The sequence below is a fragment of the Mustela lutreola genome, chromosome 7 (assembly GCF_030435805.1).
Source record: "Mustela lutreola isolate mMusLut2 chromosome 7, mMusLut2.pri, whole genome shotgun sequence".
Classification (NCBI taxonomy): Eukaryota; Metazoa; Chordata; class Mammalia; order Carnivora; family Mustelidae; genus Mustela; species Mustela lutreola.
The window spans coordinates 42,285,866-42,307,106 of record NC_081296.1 but is presented as its reverse complement, the minus strand read 5'-3'; the positions used below and the strand labels follow the sequence as shown (position 1 = coordinate 42,307,106).

At 37.3% G+C, this 21,241-nt stretch overlaps 1 protein-coding gene across 1 annotated transcript in view; it reads right to left on the bottom strand.

Annotated features, from left to right (window-relative positions):
• The window catches only part of UNC13C (unc-13 homolog C), a 574,360-nt gene that overhangs the window by 64,986 nt on the left and 488,133 nt on the right, over positions 1-21,241 (bottom strand). Inside the window, exons 25-28 of the mRNA XM_059180554.1 lie at positions 20,283-20,432; positions 15,204-15,327; positions 7,384-7,440; positions 2,766-2,846 (exon numbers count right to left, since the gene is read on the bottom strand). Coding sequence (XP_059036537.1) covers positions 2,766-2,846; positions 7,384-7,440; positions 15,204-15,327; positions 20,283-20,432 — 412 coding nt within the window. The remainder of the gene's footprint in view (positions 1-2,765; positions 2,847-7,383; positions 7,441-15,203; positions 15,328-20,282; positions 20,433-21,241) is intronic.

Genomic DNA, 21,241 nt, shown 5'->3' with positions numbered 1-21,241 from the left:
CACTATAACAGCGGTTATCCTTTCACTTTCAAATACTACTGATTTGGTTGCTCGTTGGCAGGTGAATAAATAAAATGTGTCACAGCCCACTCGCACGAGCTGTAACAGATCACTGTAATTTCTGATACTTGTGCCACAGTCCCCCCACTTGTGACTTACAATTGAAACTACATGAGACCACTATGACAAAATACTCTAGTCCAGCTAAAATTTTAGTCTTTAAGAGAGTATTTTCATCAATACCTTTGAGGAGTTGAAAGATTTTAAAGCGTCTTTAGAAAACCATCTAAATATTGAAATCTGGCATTTTAATCTAGAAATAACTAATCTCTCTGAAGAAATGTTATTCATTTTGGTCTACTGTATTTCACCACCCCTTTGTTGGTTGTTGGTTGTTGGTGAAATAATGATGTAGAAGCAAGGACAGTGATCTTCAGGTTTGGGGTCCTTTCTCAGCGCTGCCAATTCCTAGCAGCTCTCTGACCTTTGTCAGTAATTTAAACCTGCTCAGCCTCCGTTGTTTAATCTATAAAATGTGAATGATCACTCTCGACACACCTAACAGCCAGATGTTTTAAAGATCAGGCAAGACAATGTACATACATGGAAGATATCTGGAAAAATGTAAAACGCTATTTCAGTCCATAGTCAACAAACTCCATACCATTCTCCTTGTTCACTTTTTATTTCCACCCCGTTTGCCTAAACTGAGTTCCAGAGGAAGTAGGATTAGGCCTTTGGCAGCCTTTGTGAGGTAGCTTGGGTAGCAACTGCTGCTTTTGCATATGAACATCTTTCTCATGAAGTTTCCACTTACCTTATAGGGTTCCCTCTGCTGGGCTCTGAGAAGACCTTCCATCACTAGCTGGTAGGCTATAATTCCTTTAAGTAGTTATTCCTCTTTTACCTGAATTCCTTTGTAGTAACATCAGAATTAGGGCTTGGTAGGACATTCAGTTGGGGCAAATCTCAGAATCGGACAAGATAAAGGGAGTTCCAGTTGTGGCAAACTGATGACAGAGCCATAGAAATGAATGCCCAGGTGTATGCCTTGGCAGATGGGCAAACCAGAGGGATGAAAGTCTCATAATAGGGATAGGAGGTAGAGACCTGACCTCAGGATCTGACGTTCAGGAGGACCAGAGTCAGGCCCTAGAGGAACAAGATAATGGCATAAATCCATTTACTGGATCTTAGACACCAGCTAGTGGAAGTATTTAAGACTGAATTAAAAGATCATCCCAGATGACCTAGAGAGGAAGATGGGATAGTTGAGCTGTCAAAATGTAGAAGGGGGAACCTGTTTGAAGATCAGGAATGTCCCAGACTTTGGGTATAACTAGATGGCGATCATGTGCCCCAACCAAGAGGAACAGAAGAAATGCTGGTGGTGGGGACAGAAGCCAGGTCTGAATGCCATTTCTTTTCATGGGACACATTTTTCTTCCTCTCTTGAAGTCATGCATTGACTTAATAAAATTCAAAAAGGACTAAATTCAGAATCTAAAAATTTTACTTTTCTTCTCTTCATGGTATACTTCAAAGTTCTTATTTTTTCTACTAGCACTTCCTGATTTGTGGCCATTAGTTCTACTATAACTCCAAAGGTCAGTCATTTCTTATTCACTTTTCTGAAAACAATTTTTTAGAAAGAGCTTGTTTTGCATTTTTTTCTGCTTCTTTTTCAAGTTTTCCATTTTTCCCCTCAAAATGATTGTGCAAAATTTCCAGACTCCAGATAACACTCTAGCTGCAGCTTTAGAAAATCCATTGCTATAGTCTCACTGCCTAAATCCCTCTCCACTTTTCACCAGGTGTCACAAAATTCCCACCTCACGACTTTCAATTTATATTTCATTTTTTCATTTTACACAGAAGCAGGAAAAGATGGTCTCTTATTAAATGCTGAAACGATAAAACCAAAGCTGGGAGGTAAGAATTTTCTGGAGGTGCCCAACTGTTGCACGTCTATTTTAATGAACAGCATCATAAGGTCTGTTTGTATCCTGTACAATTCTGTGCTTGGAAAATGGCTCATGGTAGCTAGCAGATTTTGCTATGCTGTTCACGCATGCTGGATAGGAGATGCTTCCCCCAGTGACACGTGGAGACAATGGACATGGTTTAAATTCAGACAATAAATTAGTTAATTCACTCTTAAATAAGCTTTCACATAAGAATATAAAATGCATATATGTAAATATGAAACATGTATAAAAATATAAAAAGAATTATATGGAAACAACTTCTAAGTTACATTTGGAGGTCTGTCCATTTTTAGCCCCTACCACAATAACTTCTGGTCAACCTCGGGCTGTGAAAAAATTGATGCACACAGCACAATACCTTTGGGTTTCCAGCAGAAAATTAAATTATTGCACTTACTAAGAGAGAGGAGAATATTGATCTTTTAAAACTCATTTCAACAAGCGTAGAAAACATGAAAAGAAATTCTGTTAACCCCACACCTCCTGAAGCATCTATTTAATTGAACTTGGGGGGCGGAGCTGTACGTACATGCCTTTCTTTGAAAACACATGTTATAACATAAGTTTCACGCACATTTTCTTCCAGAGACAAAGGAACAAGGATAAGGGCAGAGGAACACGGATAATGTGGCGAGAGTACAGGCTCAATCTGACATACTCAGACAACCATCTTCTGTGTCTATGGGTGGCACAGCTCTACATATGCATGTGGGATACTTTTCTCTGAGGGCTAATAGAGGACTGGGGATGTACAATTCAGGAGTACTGTAAGCTTACCTTGATGGTAGCCAAGACTACCTCCATTATAGCACACTGTCTTGGTGTCAGACCCTTGGCATCCTCCCGAATCATGTGCTCCTAAAGAACAAGTTAGCAATTACTTATGCATTAACCAATTAATCCATTCAACAACTGTTTTCAAACAGACTCTGCATAATCCCCACGCGGACACACCTGAGAGGATGATTTTGTCATATATTCAATAAATATCCCCTTTTCCAAAAGAAGAAATGCTGAACTTTGATTTGTATGTGGTTTTACTTTTCACTTGCACGTTAATGTTTGGGGAAAAAAAAGAGAGCAGCAATGTGGAAATATGTGTCAAAGCTTTTTCACCTTATCTGTTACTTTGAGGAAAATCGATCATGACAGAGTGTTAGGAGGTGAATTTTAGCTTCTTTCAATTACTATGATAAAGTCTTCTTTAAATATAATGGCCCCAATTCCTTCTCTTTCTTGATTCCCCTTAATGCTTAGTCATTACTAAGAAAAGCCCCCAAGAATTAACTGAATTTTTGGCTCTGCATATTTTCATTAAAATCTTTTTTTTCCAAAATTTTAGAGCTGGTTTTCACATTTCTGGTGGGTTTTCCTCATTGTTCATTATGGACACTCTCAACCCATCATTCAAACTTCCATAGGGAAATGATGGTAGAAAGTTGAAGACAACCACAAAGGAAAAAGAAACCTAAGAGAAAATTTTTAAAATTCCTGACACTCCCCACCCGCCCACCAAAACTGAGTCTACCCAGAGGTGCCACTATTCTAGTCAACAATATTCAGCAGATATTTATTGAGTGCTTATTATATGCCTCTGCCATCCCAGGTAATTGTGATATGTTGTTCATTCAAAGAAAGGCTTTTGTCCTCCCGAAGCTTAACTGCAAACTAGTATAGGTGTCTTATGTGAATTAGAGGAAAGCCCACATGAACAGACACAGCTCTGAGAATGCATGGCTTGACTAATGGTTCAATCACTGCCTTTCCTTCTTAAGAACCGTGCCTCTTCTGCAGGGCACAGCTCTACATCAACATGTATGGCTTGGCAGGTGGAGCAAGGGCTCTCTTTCAGTGGTCATTGCACAAAAGTGGTCAGGCACTTGTATGCAAAGCTCAGATTTTCCAATCCCCAGTGCCTCACCCTATCCCAGCCCCTTTTTTATTGTTATTTGGTAGATGACATGACTTTCTCAAGATAATCTTGATCTACATCTTACTCAAGTCTGCAGTCTTTCAGTACCTATCTTGGCAATTATAACCTGCTAGGAATTCAATATATTTTTGGTAAATGAATTGTACTTCTTTCAAGTATAGTGTTGTAGGGTTCAATACCCTTAAATGAAATCATACTCCTTTGAAGATTTTTGAAAAAAAAAAAAAAAAAAAAAGTATACAATGCCCCTTGAGTCCATGACATCTCACTACATGTTTGTCTGATACAGGATTTTCAACACAAACATATGTATCCTTTTAATATTTTAAAAATAGGAATATTAACTACCCATTGAGACTCAAACAGTAATGGGAAATGTTTACTAAATTGTAGGTGGAAATGTTTAAGGGCAAGTAAGTACAACCAGTCTGGCTTCAAATCTTTGTTATAGAAAAATATAATTTTAGCAAGAAATAATTTCAGAGATCTAAAAATAGCTCATTAAAATAAGGGAGTCTCTGAAAGAGGCTGGCAATGAGTTACTGCATGCTTGCAGTAAATTTACAGTCTCTGATGTAGTAATTGGTTTTAATATTATATCACCTATCTAAAAATAGTTATTTTTTCAAAATTTATGCCAAATAAATCTAATCTCATTAAATAGTAATAAGTTAGGCATACATAATATATCTACATTATGAAGTTCCAGAGCATAAAGTAATGTGTCAAATGGCTGAATAAATACTTCTTTAATGGATTAATCCTAAATGGTAGTCAAATGCAGAAAAACAATTTCCTTCATTGTTCTATTTTCCTTGACTCTGTATTTCTTCAAGTAAGTTAGATAATTGTTAATATTTCCATATAGGATTTCTGGATTTATCTTAACCTGCTTTCAAACTAACATACAAATATTGCGAAGACCAAGTATTTAAAATGGAAATGACACTTTGGTGACACTTTGGTAAAATAAGGGAAAATGGTTTGGAAAATTTGAAATTCTTTATTATGGTCAGAGTTTTAATTTTGCAAAATACTGTAGATGCCTTATTCTGTAATTTGAATAATAGTTACCCTTTTAGGACATTTTATTGTTTTTAGTTTGTTACAGTCTTGAAGAAGTTTGGAAGTTGCAAAGGGACCTAATGTGTTCTTTTCCCCACCTAGCATATTTATGCACTCTGGGGAGCTATCTCCACCCCACTCAGAGTTCATCAGATGCAGACAGAGCTGACCACACCTCCAGCTCATAGCTGGTATGTCAGTTAAGCCTGTGTCACAATGGTTGGCTTTGGAGTGGTGATAACACTATCGGAGACCAGGATGTTCTGGTGGGATTTGTTGGAATTCCTCACATCAAGCTTGGTGTTCTTTTCTACAACATTTCAAGTTCAAAGGATGTTAGATTTAGAGCAGAGGCAACCATCTTACAAATAAGAAGGTAGGTTTGTTACAGCCATACATCATACAAGGAAAGAACAGAGTCGAGAGATACTAACCAGGTTCCATAACATTCTTTGAGTTCCTAATCAAGCAGTGATGGAAAGTAAAATTATCTAGGACTATAAAATTTCATGTAGCAATAAATCCTTCCTTGTTTATGTTAGTCTTGCTTTCTAGCACTTGGAGCTGATAAGACTGACTGATAGTTCTGATAAGACAGAACTGATAAGTTCTGGCTGATAAGACTTCCAACTAAGGAAACTGAAGCTGTGGGAGATGGAGTATGTTTTCTAACATCACACAGATGCTAGAAGCATGTCTAGGGCCATTTCTTTTGCAATGAGATACTATGCTGTTTCACCTTCATGGTTTTGTTTGTTTGTTTGTTTTTGTTTTGTTTTTTAAAAGATTTTATTTATTTATTTGACAGAGAGAGATCACAAGTAGGCAGAGAGGCAGCCAGAGAGAGAGAAAGAGAGGGCAGGCTCCCTGCTGAGCAGAGAGCCCAATGTGGGACTCGATCTCAGGACCCTGAGATCATGACCTGAGCTGAAGGCAGCGGCTTAACCCACTGAGCCACCCAGGCGCCCTCACCTTCATGGTTTTATATGAGGAATTTCAACCCTGTATAAATCCATTTCTCAAAGTAGGGAATATAAATCCCAGGAAGATAATAAGAGGGATAAAGGAAGGGATCAAGATCTAAGATCCAAAGCAATAGTGTGGGAGTAACATCTACCTTTGACCTTTCCTCTAAACCATCTAACTGAGCACCTGTAAGAAATTTTAGGTGATGTCTTTTAAATGGATTATTGACTTTCATTTTTTTTTATTGAGCAAGGGAGTAATATAGGGTACTAAAACTATAGGACACCTATTTCATCTCAGTAAGTAATCATGCAATTAAATGGATTATTCTTCCCCTGTGTCATACACATAAAACAATCCCAGTGAGACCTGACTCTGAGCTGCCAGCCTCTGTGAGTGGGTGGTGGCAGAATCTTGGCAATTACCATGCAAAGATAATGTATGCATTATCTCATTTATCCTCACAAAAATCCTATAAAGCAAGTATGAAAATGTTCTGCAGTTTATAAATGTCAAATCTGAAGATTAAAAAGTTTAAATACTTTGGCCAATGTCAAATGTCCATGTGTCATGGACACATGGCGATGACAATGTCATTTGTCAATGTGTTGGAAACAGCTGAGGTAGAATTTGAACTAAGGTGGTCTGCGTCTGGAACTATATTCTAAGAGAAAAAAATGGATCTAAAGCAACACATACTTCTACGATAGGCACAGTGTTGGCCTGTATGTCATCCATTGATGAATGAACGGATGAAGAAAATGTGGTAATCTTATTTGGCCCTTAAGAAGGAGGAAATCTACCCAAATGCAACAAAATGGAAGAACCTAGAAGACATTATTCGAAGTGAAAAAGCCAGTTAAAGAAGCACAATATATATTTTAATCACTCGAGTTCCTATTCTAGAAGGACAGAAGCTGATGTTCCCTGCATAACTGCACAGTCCTGTGAATCTCAGCAATAAGAAAGGGCAGAGTTATTAAGTCAGCAAATCCTCATTTACAATGTGCTTGAATATACTGACAAGTTCAAGGTGTGCTTTGAGGAGTTTCATTTTTCCACCCTAGCTTTCTTGCCTTTAAGATTTTTCTAGACTTTACTAGATTTCTACGAAGTGCTCCATTTTGCCTTTATTCATACAGAGCCTGTTTCATATATGAAAGAAAACATGATCTAACTTAAAGCCAAAATCTCCCAGTTGCCCTACCAATTGGAAAGTATCAGAAATCTTTGGGGAAAAAAGGAAAACCATAAAGTTCAGACTCTAGCTTGTGACTTGATCCAGACTCTGGCTTTGACTGTGATTTCACAGACATGCATCTTAGTCCTGCAGTGCTGGATACCATTACTAGTAGGAGGATAGTTTCTTGTACAGCTGTAATTAGCTTATTATCTTTCACAGACAACTGATAATCCCTTTATTCTTATTACCTTCAGTTTGGATAATTGTCCAAGATCTTTAGCTGCGATGAAAATCATCTGTGGTCCCTAGAGACACACATAGAAAAGGAGAGAGAAGACTCAGTCAGTCTTAAGATCTTCAGTAACAATAGAAATGTAGTCAATGGAAAATTAAATTTCCCTTCTTATACTTGTGTCCCTTCTTATACTTGTGACTTTTATGCCATATACACTTAACTGGTTTTACAGATTGGGTCAAAGATATCTAGTACTGCTAGCAATATAATTGTCCTCACAGGCATCCCATTTCCGAGAATTTTAAGTCTGAGTTAACAAACAGATTACGACTAACATAGCTGGTTTAAGGTAGCACATGGATTTAATCCATGATCTTTAATGTTTATTTATTTTTAGTAGAGGTAGCTCCCTCACTCCACTTGGCCCCAAATAGATCTATGCAAACTTTCAAGATACAGAGTTGAGGCAGGTGAAGCTGCTGCTCCTCCAATGCTGTCCAGTCTATCAGAGACCTGCCCTCTTAACTCTCCCCTCAGCCAGAGGCTCTTCCTAGAATGCCAACATCCTAGGAAAAGCTTGAAGAACAGAGGACTAAACCATCCACAACATTACTAGAATGAAAAACTAGAGGTATGTCCGTTGGCAAAAGTGGCAGGAAAAAAGTAAATTTGGTACTAAGTTCATTCTAAGTCCCTAGGATATTTTCTCAGAAGGGAAAATCAGCTATTCTGGAATAACACTCTTCATTTTTTAGTGGATCCTGTGAATTGATTAGGAAATGAAGGACTACAAAGTTTACGAGAACAGCAACCGCATCTAATTTTGCTCCTATTTTCATCCCCACCACGGTGCCCAGCACACACCAGAGCTCTGAGAACACATAGTGAATGAATGAGTGACAGATATTGCTTCATGCTTTGAGAACTCAATGCTAGAGAAAATTGAGGTGATGGTAAGCTATCCTAGGGAAGGCCTTATAGAAAAAATGGTATGTCATATGTCATATACTTTCTACTATAGCATGATGTATGTATTTTTGAAAAATCTCGTTCTACAAAACTGTGCTCTAGAAATAATAGGGCTCATGGGCAAAATAGCAATGGGCAGCATAGTCAAAACTTATGCAATTTTATTACCAATGAGTGATCAAAAACAGGAAGTGCTACTTTGGGAGAGATCTTGTATGGCACACAGGGAGCTGATGGCTGCCACAGCGGGGTAGTAGAAATGCAAAATAGTAAATAATCCACACAAAGGAGTACAAATGTGGGCTGGAGCAATACTCATACAACTGGAACTCTCAGCAGGGAGGGGGTCGCCTTCCCTGTGTGAGAGCCATACAAGCTTCATCTGTTTGGGTAGAAGAACCATGTCTAACTGTGCCTTCCACCGCCATGTAGTAGCTTAGCTGAGTGTCCTTTCCTTTTCTGCTGAATTTATAGGTCTTCTATTATATTGCAGAGCCTCCCACCTAGGAAAATTTATACATAAACCAACTCAACTTCCAGATTGTACTGACACCATTCCTGCTGTTCCCAATTCCATTAGAGCTAACTGGTATTACAGAAATGTAGCAGAATCAAGGGTGCATGTATGCGTATATATGTAATTTGGCTTTCCATATGTGGTAGGCTATAACAGATTTTATCACTTGCTGGCAGGAAATCAACAAAAACATGAATCTTTGCATCTTTGAACACTTTATAAGAAAACAATTCCTATAGAATTTCATGAAATATGGACTTAGTCTACACGACTAATGGTGTCAGAACATTTGAGTTTAGCGTATAATTACTCAGTATTTGCATCAACTTATATTTCTCAGTCACAGAAATAAAATACTTAACATGTGCATGCTAGGGTTATTTCTTTTTTGTTGTTTGATTCAGGATATGTGAACTGAGAGATACCTGGTACTGCGTGCATCCATTTGACCACTGTCTAACTTTGCCGCCAAATGAGCTTTCTGGTTCCTTCTTATTTCACTATGTATGATACAATCATGTTCTTTGAACCCAGAAAAAGGTGTCTCCTCTATTAACCTCCAACTGGAAAGGTAATAGATGAAAGTAAAATGGAAAGGAGAAAAATATTCCCTAGAGCAGTGTTGGATTTATCTTCTTAAACTATAATGTTTTAGAAAAAAGCACAGTGGGGGTATTCTATCCTAAATTTATTTCCCTGGGGTTTCACAGTAAAATTAAGTTTAAAAATTATGTGTATAGACCAGATAAGGCTGTAAGTTAAACTTTCATACTTTTTTATCCCCCCAAAATGAAGTTCTGAATGTCAAGGAATTGTGAAATTTGACTGCTACTATTTAAAATTGATTTGTATAGGAAAATGTCATCTGAATGATCGTTGTTTAGCTACTGTTTGCTGAAGACTTTTTCCCAAAATGGATTTAATCGTTATTTTAGCTGGATGAAAATCATTCACTAAAGTACAATTAGATGGGTTACTAAAAGTGTAACCAAGGGAGAGAGGAACAAGATGGAACAGAAGGATCGCTTCCTCCCGGACACACCAAGGAAACGAGTACCTCTATATAACTAACTCTGTAAAAGCCGGAAGACTGGCAGAACAGATCTTCCAAAGCTGGTCATAGAGAAAAGTCCCTATCGGAAAGGGTAGGAGGGGCAGAGACACAATCAGGAATCAAACAACTGGGGTGATTCACTACAAATTGGAGAGATGTCACAGGTCAGAGAAGTGAGGAGATCAGACCCCACACTGGGCACCCCTAGCCCTGGGGACCCAGAGAGGGCAGAGAAGTCCACATAACATCTGGCTTTGAAAATTAACAAGGCTTAACTCTGGAAGCCCTGGAAGGTGATAGGTAACCAAGTCCTGCTCCTACAGAGAGAGCAAGCTAAATAACTTGGTCAGGACCACAGAAGCAGTAGCTTGAAAAAGTGCCCAGGGTATACAGGAGGGCTGATTGACTAATTTTAGGGTATGTGGCAGAGGGTCAGCCATCTGCAGATTTCTCTGGAAATAAAAGTGGCAGGTGCAAATTTTCTTGTCCTCCCCAGCCAGAATAGCCAGACACTTGTGGGAGTCAGTATTAAAACTCTATCTACCTTGCCAGCAAACATGCCCTGGCCCAGTGCCCCTCTAGATTGGCTCTTGCTCTTGGAATGGGAGATAACCACCACACATGAGCATGTCCATAGTTCCTGCAGCTGGACCTCTAAATGGCTGCACAGGGAGCAAGCACTGCCCTTTGCTGTGCAAGAAGCTGTCAGAGTCCAATATAGATATATCTAGGATGCGTGCTGGCCCCACCCACCCAACAGTGAGCTCACAGCAGTCACAGCTCCGCCACAACAGAAGGGTACACACAGCCCACGCAGGGCAACAACCCTACAGCTGGTTCGAGTGACCAGAAGAGACTGTGCTACAAGGGACCATGGGACATCTCTACAAGGCCACAACTGTCACAACCAGGAAATGGCAGTGACCTACTTAATACATAAAAACAAACACCTGCGGAGACAGAAAAATATGTCCCAAATGAAAGAATAAGACAAAAGTCACAGAAAAGATCTAAACAGAACTATTCAGTGTGCCTAATAAAGGTTTCAAAGTAATGGTCATAAAGATTCTCAACAGATTTAAGAGAAGAGTCAATGAATGTAATGAGGATTTCAAAAAGGAGATAAAAGATATAAAAAAGAGTCAGAGCTGAAGAATACAATAACTGAGGTGAAACATACACTAGAAGAATGGATTAGCAATCTGGAAGACAGGGTCACGGAAAGCATCAAGCTGAACAGCATCAAGTGAAACCCAAGAATAACACCATCAAGAGTAATAACATTTGAATTTTAGGCATCCCAGAAGGAGAAGAGAGAGGGAAGGGGGTTCAAAAATTTCCTAATCCGGGGAAGGCAACAGACATCCAGGCCCAGGAAGAACAGAAAGCCCTTACCTAACAAGATGAAACCAAGGAAGTACACAACAAGACGCATGATAATTAAAATGGCAAAATGTAATGCTAAGGAGAGATAAGGCATCATGAGAAAAGAAAATAGTCACATCAAGGGAAACACTGTAAGGCTACCAGCTGAATTTTCAACAGAAACGGCAGGCCAGAGTGCTGAGAGGAAAAAATCTACAGTGAAAAATATTCTACCAGATAAGGTTATCATTCAGAATGAAAAAAAGATAGTTTCCCAGCAAAAAAGGAGTTTATCACCACATAACCAGTCTCATAAGAAATGTTGAAGTGTTGAAGAAATGTTAAATTATTTAAGTAGACATAAAAGGCTTAAGTATAGGAAAACTATGAAAGGAAAAAAAATTCACAGATAAAAGTAAAACTGTAGTAAAGGTAGTACATTAATCACCTATAAAACCAGTATGGAGATTAAAACATAAAAATAGCAAAATCAATTCTATTTACCCAAAATAGGTCAAGGGATATACAAAATAAAAATACTTAAAATATAACATTAATAACAAAATGTAGAGGGGAACAAAAATTTAGTGTTTTTAGAATGTGTTCAAACTTGAGTGACCACCAACTTAACATTTGGTATTTATATACACTCAATGGTAACCACAAATCAAAACCTCTAAGATATACAGTAAATAAAAAGAAATTCAAGGGTAACACTAAAGAAAGCCATTGAATCACAGAGAACAAAAGAAGAAAAGGACAAAACTACAAAAACAACCAGAAAACAACAAATTGGCAGTAAGTACATACCTATCAGTAAGTACTTTAAAAAGTAAGTTGACTAAATGCTCCAAGACAACTCAATGGAATAAAAAATAAAAAAGACCCATGTATATGCTGCCTACAAGAAACTCACTTCAGACCTAAGGACATGTAAAGACTGAAAGAGAAGGGATGGAAAAAGATATTCCATGCAACTGGAAGCAAAAAGGGAGCTAGAGTAGCAGGACTTATATCAGAGTGGACTTTTAAACAAAGTCTACACAGCAAGAGTCAAAGGAGGGCATCCCATAAAGACAAAAGGATCAGTCCAACAAGGGGATATAACACTGGTAAATATCCATGCACTAACACAGGAGCATGGAAATGCATAAAGCAAACACTAATAGTCATAAAGAAAGAAACTAACAGTAATGCAATAATAGTAGGGGACAGCAACAGCTCACTTACATCAATAAATAAATCATCCAGACAGCAAATCAAAGGACACAGTGGCTTTGAAGAATCCATTAGACCAGATGAATTTAACAGATATATACTGAATATTCCATCTCAAAACAGCAGAATACACATTTTTTTTCAAGTGCACATGGAATATTCTCCAGGACTGATAGATGACATGGTAGGCCACAAAACAAATATCAATAAATTTAAGAAGATTGGTATCATTATTAAGCATCTTTTCATACCAAAGTAGTATTACCCTGATACCAAAACCAGATAAAGACACTCCAAAAAATAAAAAGAGAATCATCTCAATAGATAGAGAAAAAGCATTTGACAAAATACAACATAATAAAGGGCATATATGAAAAAACCACAGCTAATATCCTCAGTAGATGAAAAAAAAAGCTTTTCCTTTACGATCAGGAATAAGATGAGAATGTCTATTCTCACCATTTTTGTTCAATACAGCACTGGAGGACTGGCTTCACTACTGGATAAGAAAAAGAAAGAAAAGACATCCAAATTGGTGAGGAAGAAGTAAAACTTACTTTTTGAGGATAACGTGATACTATATATATAGAAAAACCTAAGGACTCCACATACACACACAAAAAGCACGCACACACACACACCACCAACTATTAGAATGCAGTAAACTTATAGGATAAAAAAATTAATATACAGAAATCTGTTATAGTTCTATACACTAATAATGAAGTAGCAACAAGAAAAATCAAGAAAATAATTCCATTTACAATTGCACCAGAGGAATGAATAGAATACCTAGGAATAAATTTAACCAAAGAGGGGAAATGCTTATATTCTGAAGATGGTATAACAAATGAAAAAATACACCATGCTCATGGATGTGAAGAAATAATATCATTATAATGTCCGTACTACCCAAGGAAGTCTATATGAAATCCGTATCAAAATACTAATGACATCTTTCACGAAACTAGAACACATAATCCCAAAACTTGTATGGAAAACTTGAACAGTCAAAGGAATCTTGAGAAAGAACAAAGTTTGAGGTATCACAATCCCAGATTTTAAGATATACTACCAAGTCATAGTAATCAAAACAGTATGGCACTGGCACAAAAACAGACACATAGATAAATAGAACAGAATGGCAATCCATGAAATAAATCCATGCTATTTATCCAGAAATAAGTCCATGCTTATACGGTCAATTAATTTACAACAAGAAAGACAACAGTGTACACTGGGGAAAAGACAGTCTCTTCAATAAATGGTGTTGGACAAACTGGACAGCCACATGCAAAAGAATGAAATCGGGCTGCTCTCTTATGCCATAAACAAAGATAAACTCAAAATGGATTAAACATTAAATGTAAGACCTAAATCCATAAAACCCCTAAAAGATAACAGGCAGTGATCTCTTGAGAAGTGGCCTTAGCAACATATTTATGGGTCTTTCTCTTTAGGGAAGGGAAATAACAACAACAAAAAACTACTAGGTCTATATTACTATAATAAAAAGATCTTGAAAAGCAATGTGAATCAACAAAATGCAAAGGCAGCCTAATGAATCCAAAGATATATTTGAAAATGATATTATCTGTTAAGGGGGTAATACCCAAAACATGTGAAGAACTTACAAAGCTTAACACTGAAAAACCTCAAAACAACCACAAAATAACCCTAAGTAATTTGATTATAAATGGTCAGAGGACCTGAATAGACATTTTTCCAAAGAGGACACACACATAACCAAGAGACACATGAACTACATCACTAATCATCAGGGAAAGGCAAATTAAAACCAGAACGAAATATCACCTCACCCTAGTCACAACGACTAGAATCTAAAAGACAAGAAATAAGAACTATTGGTGAGGAGGGGGAGAAAAGGGAATCCACATGCACTTGATTTGGCTTGATAGGAATGTAATTTGGGGGAACCACTATGGAAAACAGTATGGAGGTTTTTCAAAAAATTAAAAGTAGATATAACATATGATTCAGTAATTTTACTGCTATTTACCCAAAGAATATGAAAGCACTAATTCAAAAAGATATATGCACCTCTATATTTATTGCAGCATTATTTCCAAGAGCCAAGATATGGAAGCAAGCCTAAATGTCCATCCAACAGGTGAATGGATAAAGAAGATATGGTGTGTGTGTTTGTGTGTACATATACACACATAATGGAATATTATTCAGTCATAAAAAGAAAGAGATCTTGCTATTTGTGACAACATGGATGGACCCACTGGGTGTTATGCCAAGTGAACTAAGTCAGACAGAGAGGGACAAATACCATATGATTTCACTTATACCTGCAATCTAAAAACAAGACCAAATACATGAACAAAAAAAACAGAAACAGACTCATAAATACAGAACACAGAGTGGTATCTGCCAGAGAGGAGGTGTGTGGGAAAATGGGCAAAATATGTGAAGGGGATTAAGAGGTACAAACGTCATTATAACATAAATAAATAATCGAGATGAAAAGTACAGTATAGGGAACAGTCAATAATATTTTAATAACCTGTTTATATATTGATAGATGAGGACTACATTTATTGTGTGAGCTTTGAATATAGAATTATCAGATCACTGTTGTTCACTTGAAACTAATGTAACATTGTATGTCAACTATGCTTCAATAATAAAAAATAAAAATTAGAACAATAAGCTTAATTGAATCTTGATTTTAAATACTTACTGTTTGATCTGTCAGAGGAGGGAGAACAATCTGTTTTTCTATTTTGTTAAGAACTAGCTTCCATAACTCCTTCAGAACTCGCTTCAGGACTGTTTTCTCACAGATTTTTGCTGAGAGACTTAATCTGAAATAAAGCAAAACATATAATCACTTAAAATAAAACTTTTAATCATTTAAAAGCCTCCTAGGAGAGTATCAACTTATTTTATTGATCAGAAATTCAAGTTTTTCAATACTGAGATTGATTGATTGTTTGACTTAGATTTTATTTATTTGACAGAGAGAGAGCACAAGTAGGCCGAGCAGCAGGAACAGGGAGGGGGAGAAGCAGGCTCCCCGCTGAGCAGGGAACCCAGTGCGTGCTTGACCCCAGGATACCCTGGGATCATGACCTGAGCAGAGGGCAGTCACTTCGCTGACCACCCAAGCCACCCAGGTGCCCCTCAATACTGAGATTTAAATATATGAATAGGCCTTTATAATTTTCAAATGGTAAATTTCATTTATTGAACAAAATACATAATATTAAAGATATGTTTCAACACATATATTTGACAATTTGCTATTTGGTAGAAAATGAATTCAGGGTCTCTCTCCGCTTAAATTGTTTCCTAAATTGACATCAAGGCCCCCAACGTATATGATTTTCATCCACATTTCTAACTTCTATTTACTAGATACCCCATATTCATGATACAGGCCAAACACCAAAGAAACATGTTTTCTTCACTACCTGACACTGCTCCAACATAAAAAAGATGCATGTAATTTTACTCAAGAGGCAAAACTTACCAGCTTTACTGATGTTGCAGTTTTATGGATAGACAATGAACATAGAACATTTTGTAAGTTTAGGTGTGTAACGTAATGATTTGACATGCATATATAGTGTAAAATGATTACCACAGTAAATGTAGTTAACATCCATGACCTCAGACAGTTATCAGTTCTTGGAAGATCTTCCTACCTTCGGCAATTGTTAAATATACTATAAAAAGTTGTTAATATAGTAATGGTGCTCTACATTACATTCCTATGACTTACGTATCTTCTAACTAGAAGTTCCTAAATTTGACTACTTTTAGCCATTCTCCCCACCCCCCCACCCCCACCTCTGGCAACTACTAATCTGTTCTGTTTCTCTAAGTTCAGTTTTGAAGATTCCACATTTACCAGCTTTAATCAGTTTAAATTTATGTTTCTTACAAATTCTTCTCAGCATGAGAATGACGATAACATCACCTATTTTGATGTAACGCCTTAGTTTAAAAACCTCTTCTGGCAGATCTTTTTTTGTTGTTTATTACTATACCCATTTTATAATCCAAAAACAGGTTCTGAGAAGTTAGGGTACTTGTCCAAGGAAGTGAAGCTAGTAAGTGAGGGCTGAAACATCCTCCAAATCCAGGATGTTGTCCAATGCCCCCCTGCTGCCCTGGACAAATACGTTACTGTATGATGAACCAGTGGTCTGTAAAGTCCCAGAGCTGCACAGACATTTACTGAATGTGCTGTAATAGGACACGGAACTCTTTGAGGCGCCTTTAATAAAAGCTAATCAAACCTGTTTCGCAGAGAGCGTCAGGATAGCCTCATAAACTCCCTATAGTGCTGCCGAGTACTCTGTAGGCTTTTGGACTCAGAAATTATAACTTGAATTCTGGTTTCTGATAGAGACAGAATTTATTATTTTAAGTGCATGTGATTAATATATAAAGGCATGTGACATGTGAGAGGCAAAGGGAAAGATTTCCCAAATACACATTTATGTAGAATTACTTGACACCTCTATATGCAGATTCCCTAGTATATGAAAAGGCAGAAGAGCCCCCTTTGGATGAAGAGGGAAGACGAGGCCCCTGTGCACAGCTATGGAACATGTAGCCCCACTCTTTTGCATAAAACTGTTGGAGGGCAGCAGCCACGATACGGACGTAGGATAGAAACCAGCAGATGGATCATAGCCCAACGACAGGACCTAATCTCGGAGACATCCCTATGGTAATTTGAGACAAAACGAATCTGCCAGTTTTGTAGCAGACATGTCATTTCCATTTTCAAAAGGTCTGAGTTTAAGAATTGACCTTGTTTTTATGGTCCGCTCATATACTTGGCATGCCAGCTAACTCGGCTGAGACTGGAATTGAACGAACAGGTATAAAATCCTTGACCTGTTTGCAGCTCTGCATGGGATTTCTGCCAGCTGGTCAAAGAGTTTACAGCTTGCTTTATAGAGTGGGGAGGTCTTGGTGAAGAAATGGAAACATAAAGAAATAAGATGTTATATTTAGAGAACCTGTACATTTGTAACATAGCATGATTTCTAAGAAGATTTTTCTCAAAGCTACCCTGAAGACACCCAGCCCTTTATTATTCATTTTAAATGAACGAACAGGAGATCTAGCTTCCTTAAGGAGAACTGCTTCCTTAATTTAGTCAGAGTTAACCAACAGCATAAGGCAAGCTGAAAAGCCTATATTTTGGAAACAGAGTTATCTAGGTTGGTTGACCACAGACCAATCAACCAGACAATTTTCAAATGCTGTGTATACCAGCTGGCAATAGGAATTTGTTGTCATATAGTTGATCAGATTTTTATGAAAACCATATCAATCCCTGTCCCTCATGTCCATGCCTCTAAGTCCTATCCACCTGGAAAGATCCAACCAAATGGAATACCTGTCAATGATCTGAACAAGGAATTAAAACTTACACCTCATTGTGTTTACTTTTCCTGTCTAACTTGTTGGTTCCCTGAGAACAGAACTAATATCTGACTTTTAAAAATCTCCCCTAACAAATGGCTTTAAGTTTACACATTTTTTATTAGCTCTAAGAATTTCTGCAACTCTTTATGCCTCCTCTTTCCAAAAATTTTAATCTTTCACAAATTTTTAAAGCTCAAAGGTTTTTTTGTATCTTTATATACTGTCCCTTTCTCCTATGAATTAGAAAAAGTTATATAGAAGATGATGTAATGATGTATAATTCTAAGTAGAAAAATAAAAATAGAAATAGAAATAAAATAGAAACAGAAATTAAAATAATTTAAATACACTGAAAAAAAAAGATCCACTGACTTTATGTATTAGCCCCATTTTACAGATGGTATAATGAATTCAAGGTCTCTCAGCTAGGAGTTGACAGAATTAGGATAAGTCAGAACTTCCTGTATGTTCTATAATGTTTGGCTACAATATATACAAACATATGTAGTTTTGCTAATGATAAATGACATGTCTCCAAACTGCTGGCTGGAGGTCAAAAAACCAGAAGGCATTCTTCCAGTAGGAGTTTTTTGGGTTTTTATGTGTTTTGTTTTGTTTTTAAAGATTTTATTTATTTATTTATTTGACAGAGAGAGAGAGAGAGATCACAAGTAGGCAGAGGCAGGCAGAGAGAGTGGGGGAAGCAGGCTCCCCACTGAGCAGAGAGCCCAATGCGGGGCTCAATCCCAGGACCCTGAGATCATGACCTGAGCTGAAGGCAGTGGCTTCACCCACTGAGCCATCCAGGCGCCCCTTTCCAGTAGGAGTTTTAAGAGAATTGGCACTATTTTGTCCTGCTCTTCATTCACTATCACACTCCTGACAAAATGGTGGTATATGATTTGATTCCATATTGGCCAGAGAAAAGAGCCATCTAATACAATAAAAACATGACCGGATTGTGTAGGAAATCAGACGGTAAAAGTATACATCAAGAAACTAAGGAAGTGAGGAAGGTTTTCTGAGTTTCTGTCCTTCCTTCTACATCACTTGCCTACCTCCCTTCTGCTAAGCTACCTCCGAGATATTTTCTCATAAAGAACAGAAAACTTAATTTGTCTACCAAATATTAAAATTAAAGTCATAAGAACATTAGTCTTGCTTATGCAGTAAACACTATAAGGAAAGGGAAATGGAATTAAAATGTAAGTTATAGAATATGTCCTCCTTAATAATTCTTTGTTGTCTTTTTCTTTAAAGAAAGGTACTGTATCCTTATTTATCGTGGTCCCTTTGGTATGAATTAATTTGCTGCAACAATATTAAATGAGGTAACTAACATGTGCAAACTACCATGTGTCACACTGGTCCCTTGGTAGGTTTTTGAATTTTTTTTTTTTACTTTTCTACCTCAGTTTGGTGCTAAGTATCACTTTAAGAAAACGTGTCTCCTGTGGACTCTGAGAAACAAACTGAGGATTTTGGAGGGGAGGGGATGGGAAGTTGGGTGAGTCTGGTGGCGGGTATTAAGGAGGGCACGGATTGCATGGAGCACGGGGTGTGGTGCATAAACAATGAGTTTTGGAACTCTGAAAAAATTAAATTTTAAAAAATCTTAAAAAAAAAAAGAAAGAAAACATGTCTCTGGTTGTTTTACATCATTGGTTCCCAATTGTGGACACATTTTAAAATATATGTGCCTAGACCCTATTCCAAACTTATAAAATTAGAGCTACTAAGAGTAGGGACTTAGTGGAAGCATTAAAAAACAAGAATTTTTGGTTAAGAACACTGTCTTAGTTGGTCACAAAGGTCTGCTTTTCCACTGCTATGAGACCATCATTTCCATCACTCAGGGACTTTGACTCTCTTTTTCATCACTACCTAGGGCCTAGAATAAAATTTGATAAAGACAAGTACTTAATAAATTACTGAAGGTTGAGTCAGGCACTCAACTTGTCTCTGAGCTGAATTAATTCTACTCGTATTTGTGCTATTCTCTTCTTCAGGTTTGCGACATGAAATCCGACATTCTGGACTTACCCCAGTCTTTTTTGATGTCCAAGAGGATGCAAAACAATGTCTTATCTGAGAAGCATCAAATCCTAACGCTCCTTCCCCTCAGAACACCATACTCGTTGGTCACCAGTATTTATTTCCTCTCCATTTTTTTCCTTTCCTGCACGAAGTCATTCCTACTTTTTTCCCATCAGGTAATGAACTAGAAGTCTTTTCCTTTTTAATGAATTATTATATTTCTGTAGAAAACTTTTTAAAACTATCTTATGTAGAGGAAAACAACTTTTTCCTTAACTCCATATCAATCAAATTGAGGGTAGTGGTTAAAGAGAAAACCAGGTGGAAGACTTACGTTTTGTCCAAGAAGTCCATGAGGGGTCTTAATACAATTTCTGCATTCATTGCTGCACTGTTCTTATTTGAGGCAGCATTTCCATTTGTTCTCATTTGGTTTAGTTCAAAACTCATCTGTTTTATACACTCTTCAATGATAAGCTGGAAACTAAAAATAAGGAATATAAATTCTGAAATCAAGGCAAGCATTTATTACTTCTTTGTCTGTGTCAGTTTAATTCAACTCTGAGGAGTCTGATTGGCTCCAAATGGTGTGAATTCCCTTGCTGCTTAGTCTTCAGACTTCTGGTCTGAAGGAGGAAATCTTACTTGGGATCCATATATATAAAGCAGATAAAAGGAATGCTCTTTGGGTTGAATTAATTTGAGTGGGGGTTCATGCGGCCCCCATCTCTCACAGTAATAGTTGAGATGTTCCTCTGAGCACTGTTTGGGAAAATGACTGGTCTTGAAAGATTCTCGGCATGTAGGTACACATTCTTCACTTGGTATCTGGGACTCCATACCCTCTTGGCTTTCCTCTAACTTCATTGGCTATGCTTCTTTCTCTATTACTTGACCTCTAACAACTGGACTTGGTGGCCTGACTTAGCAAATGAAAAGTCAGGATACCCAGGTAATTTGAATTTCAGATAATGAATTATTCTTTAGTACAGGTATTTCCCAAGCAATGTTTCAGACATATGTATACTAAATATGTCCACCGTTTATCTGATATTCAGATTTAATTGTGTATATCCTGTATTTCATCTGGCAACCCTACACTATAACCCTCTATGCTGGATAATTGGATTACTCCATTTCTCCATCAAATAGAGGTTTTTTTTTTTTTTTTTTTTTGCAATTGTATCTAGTTTCATGGCTTTCACACCATCAATATACTGGTAATTCCAAAATACATCAGCAGACCTGACTTCTAATGTGAGCTCCATGCCTACAAAAGCTTTCCACTTAGAA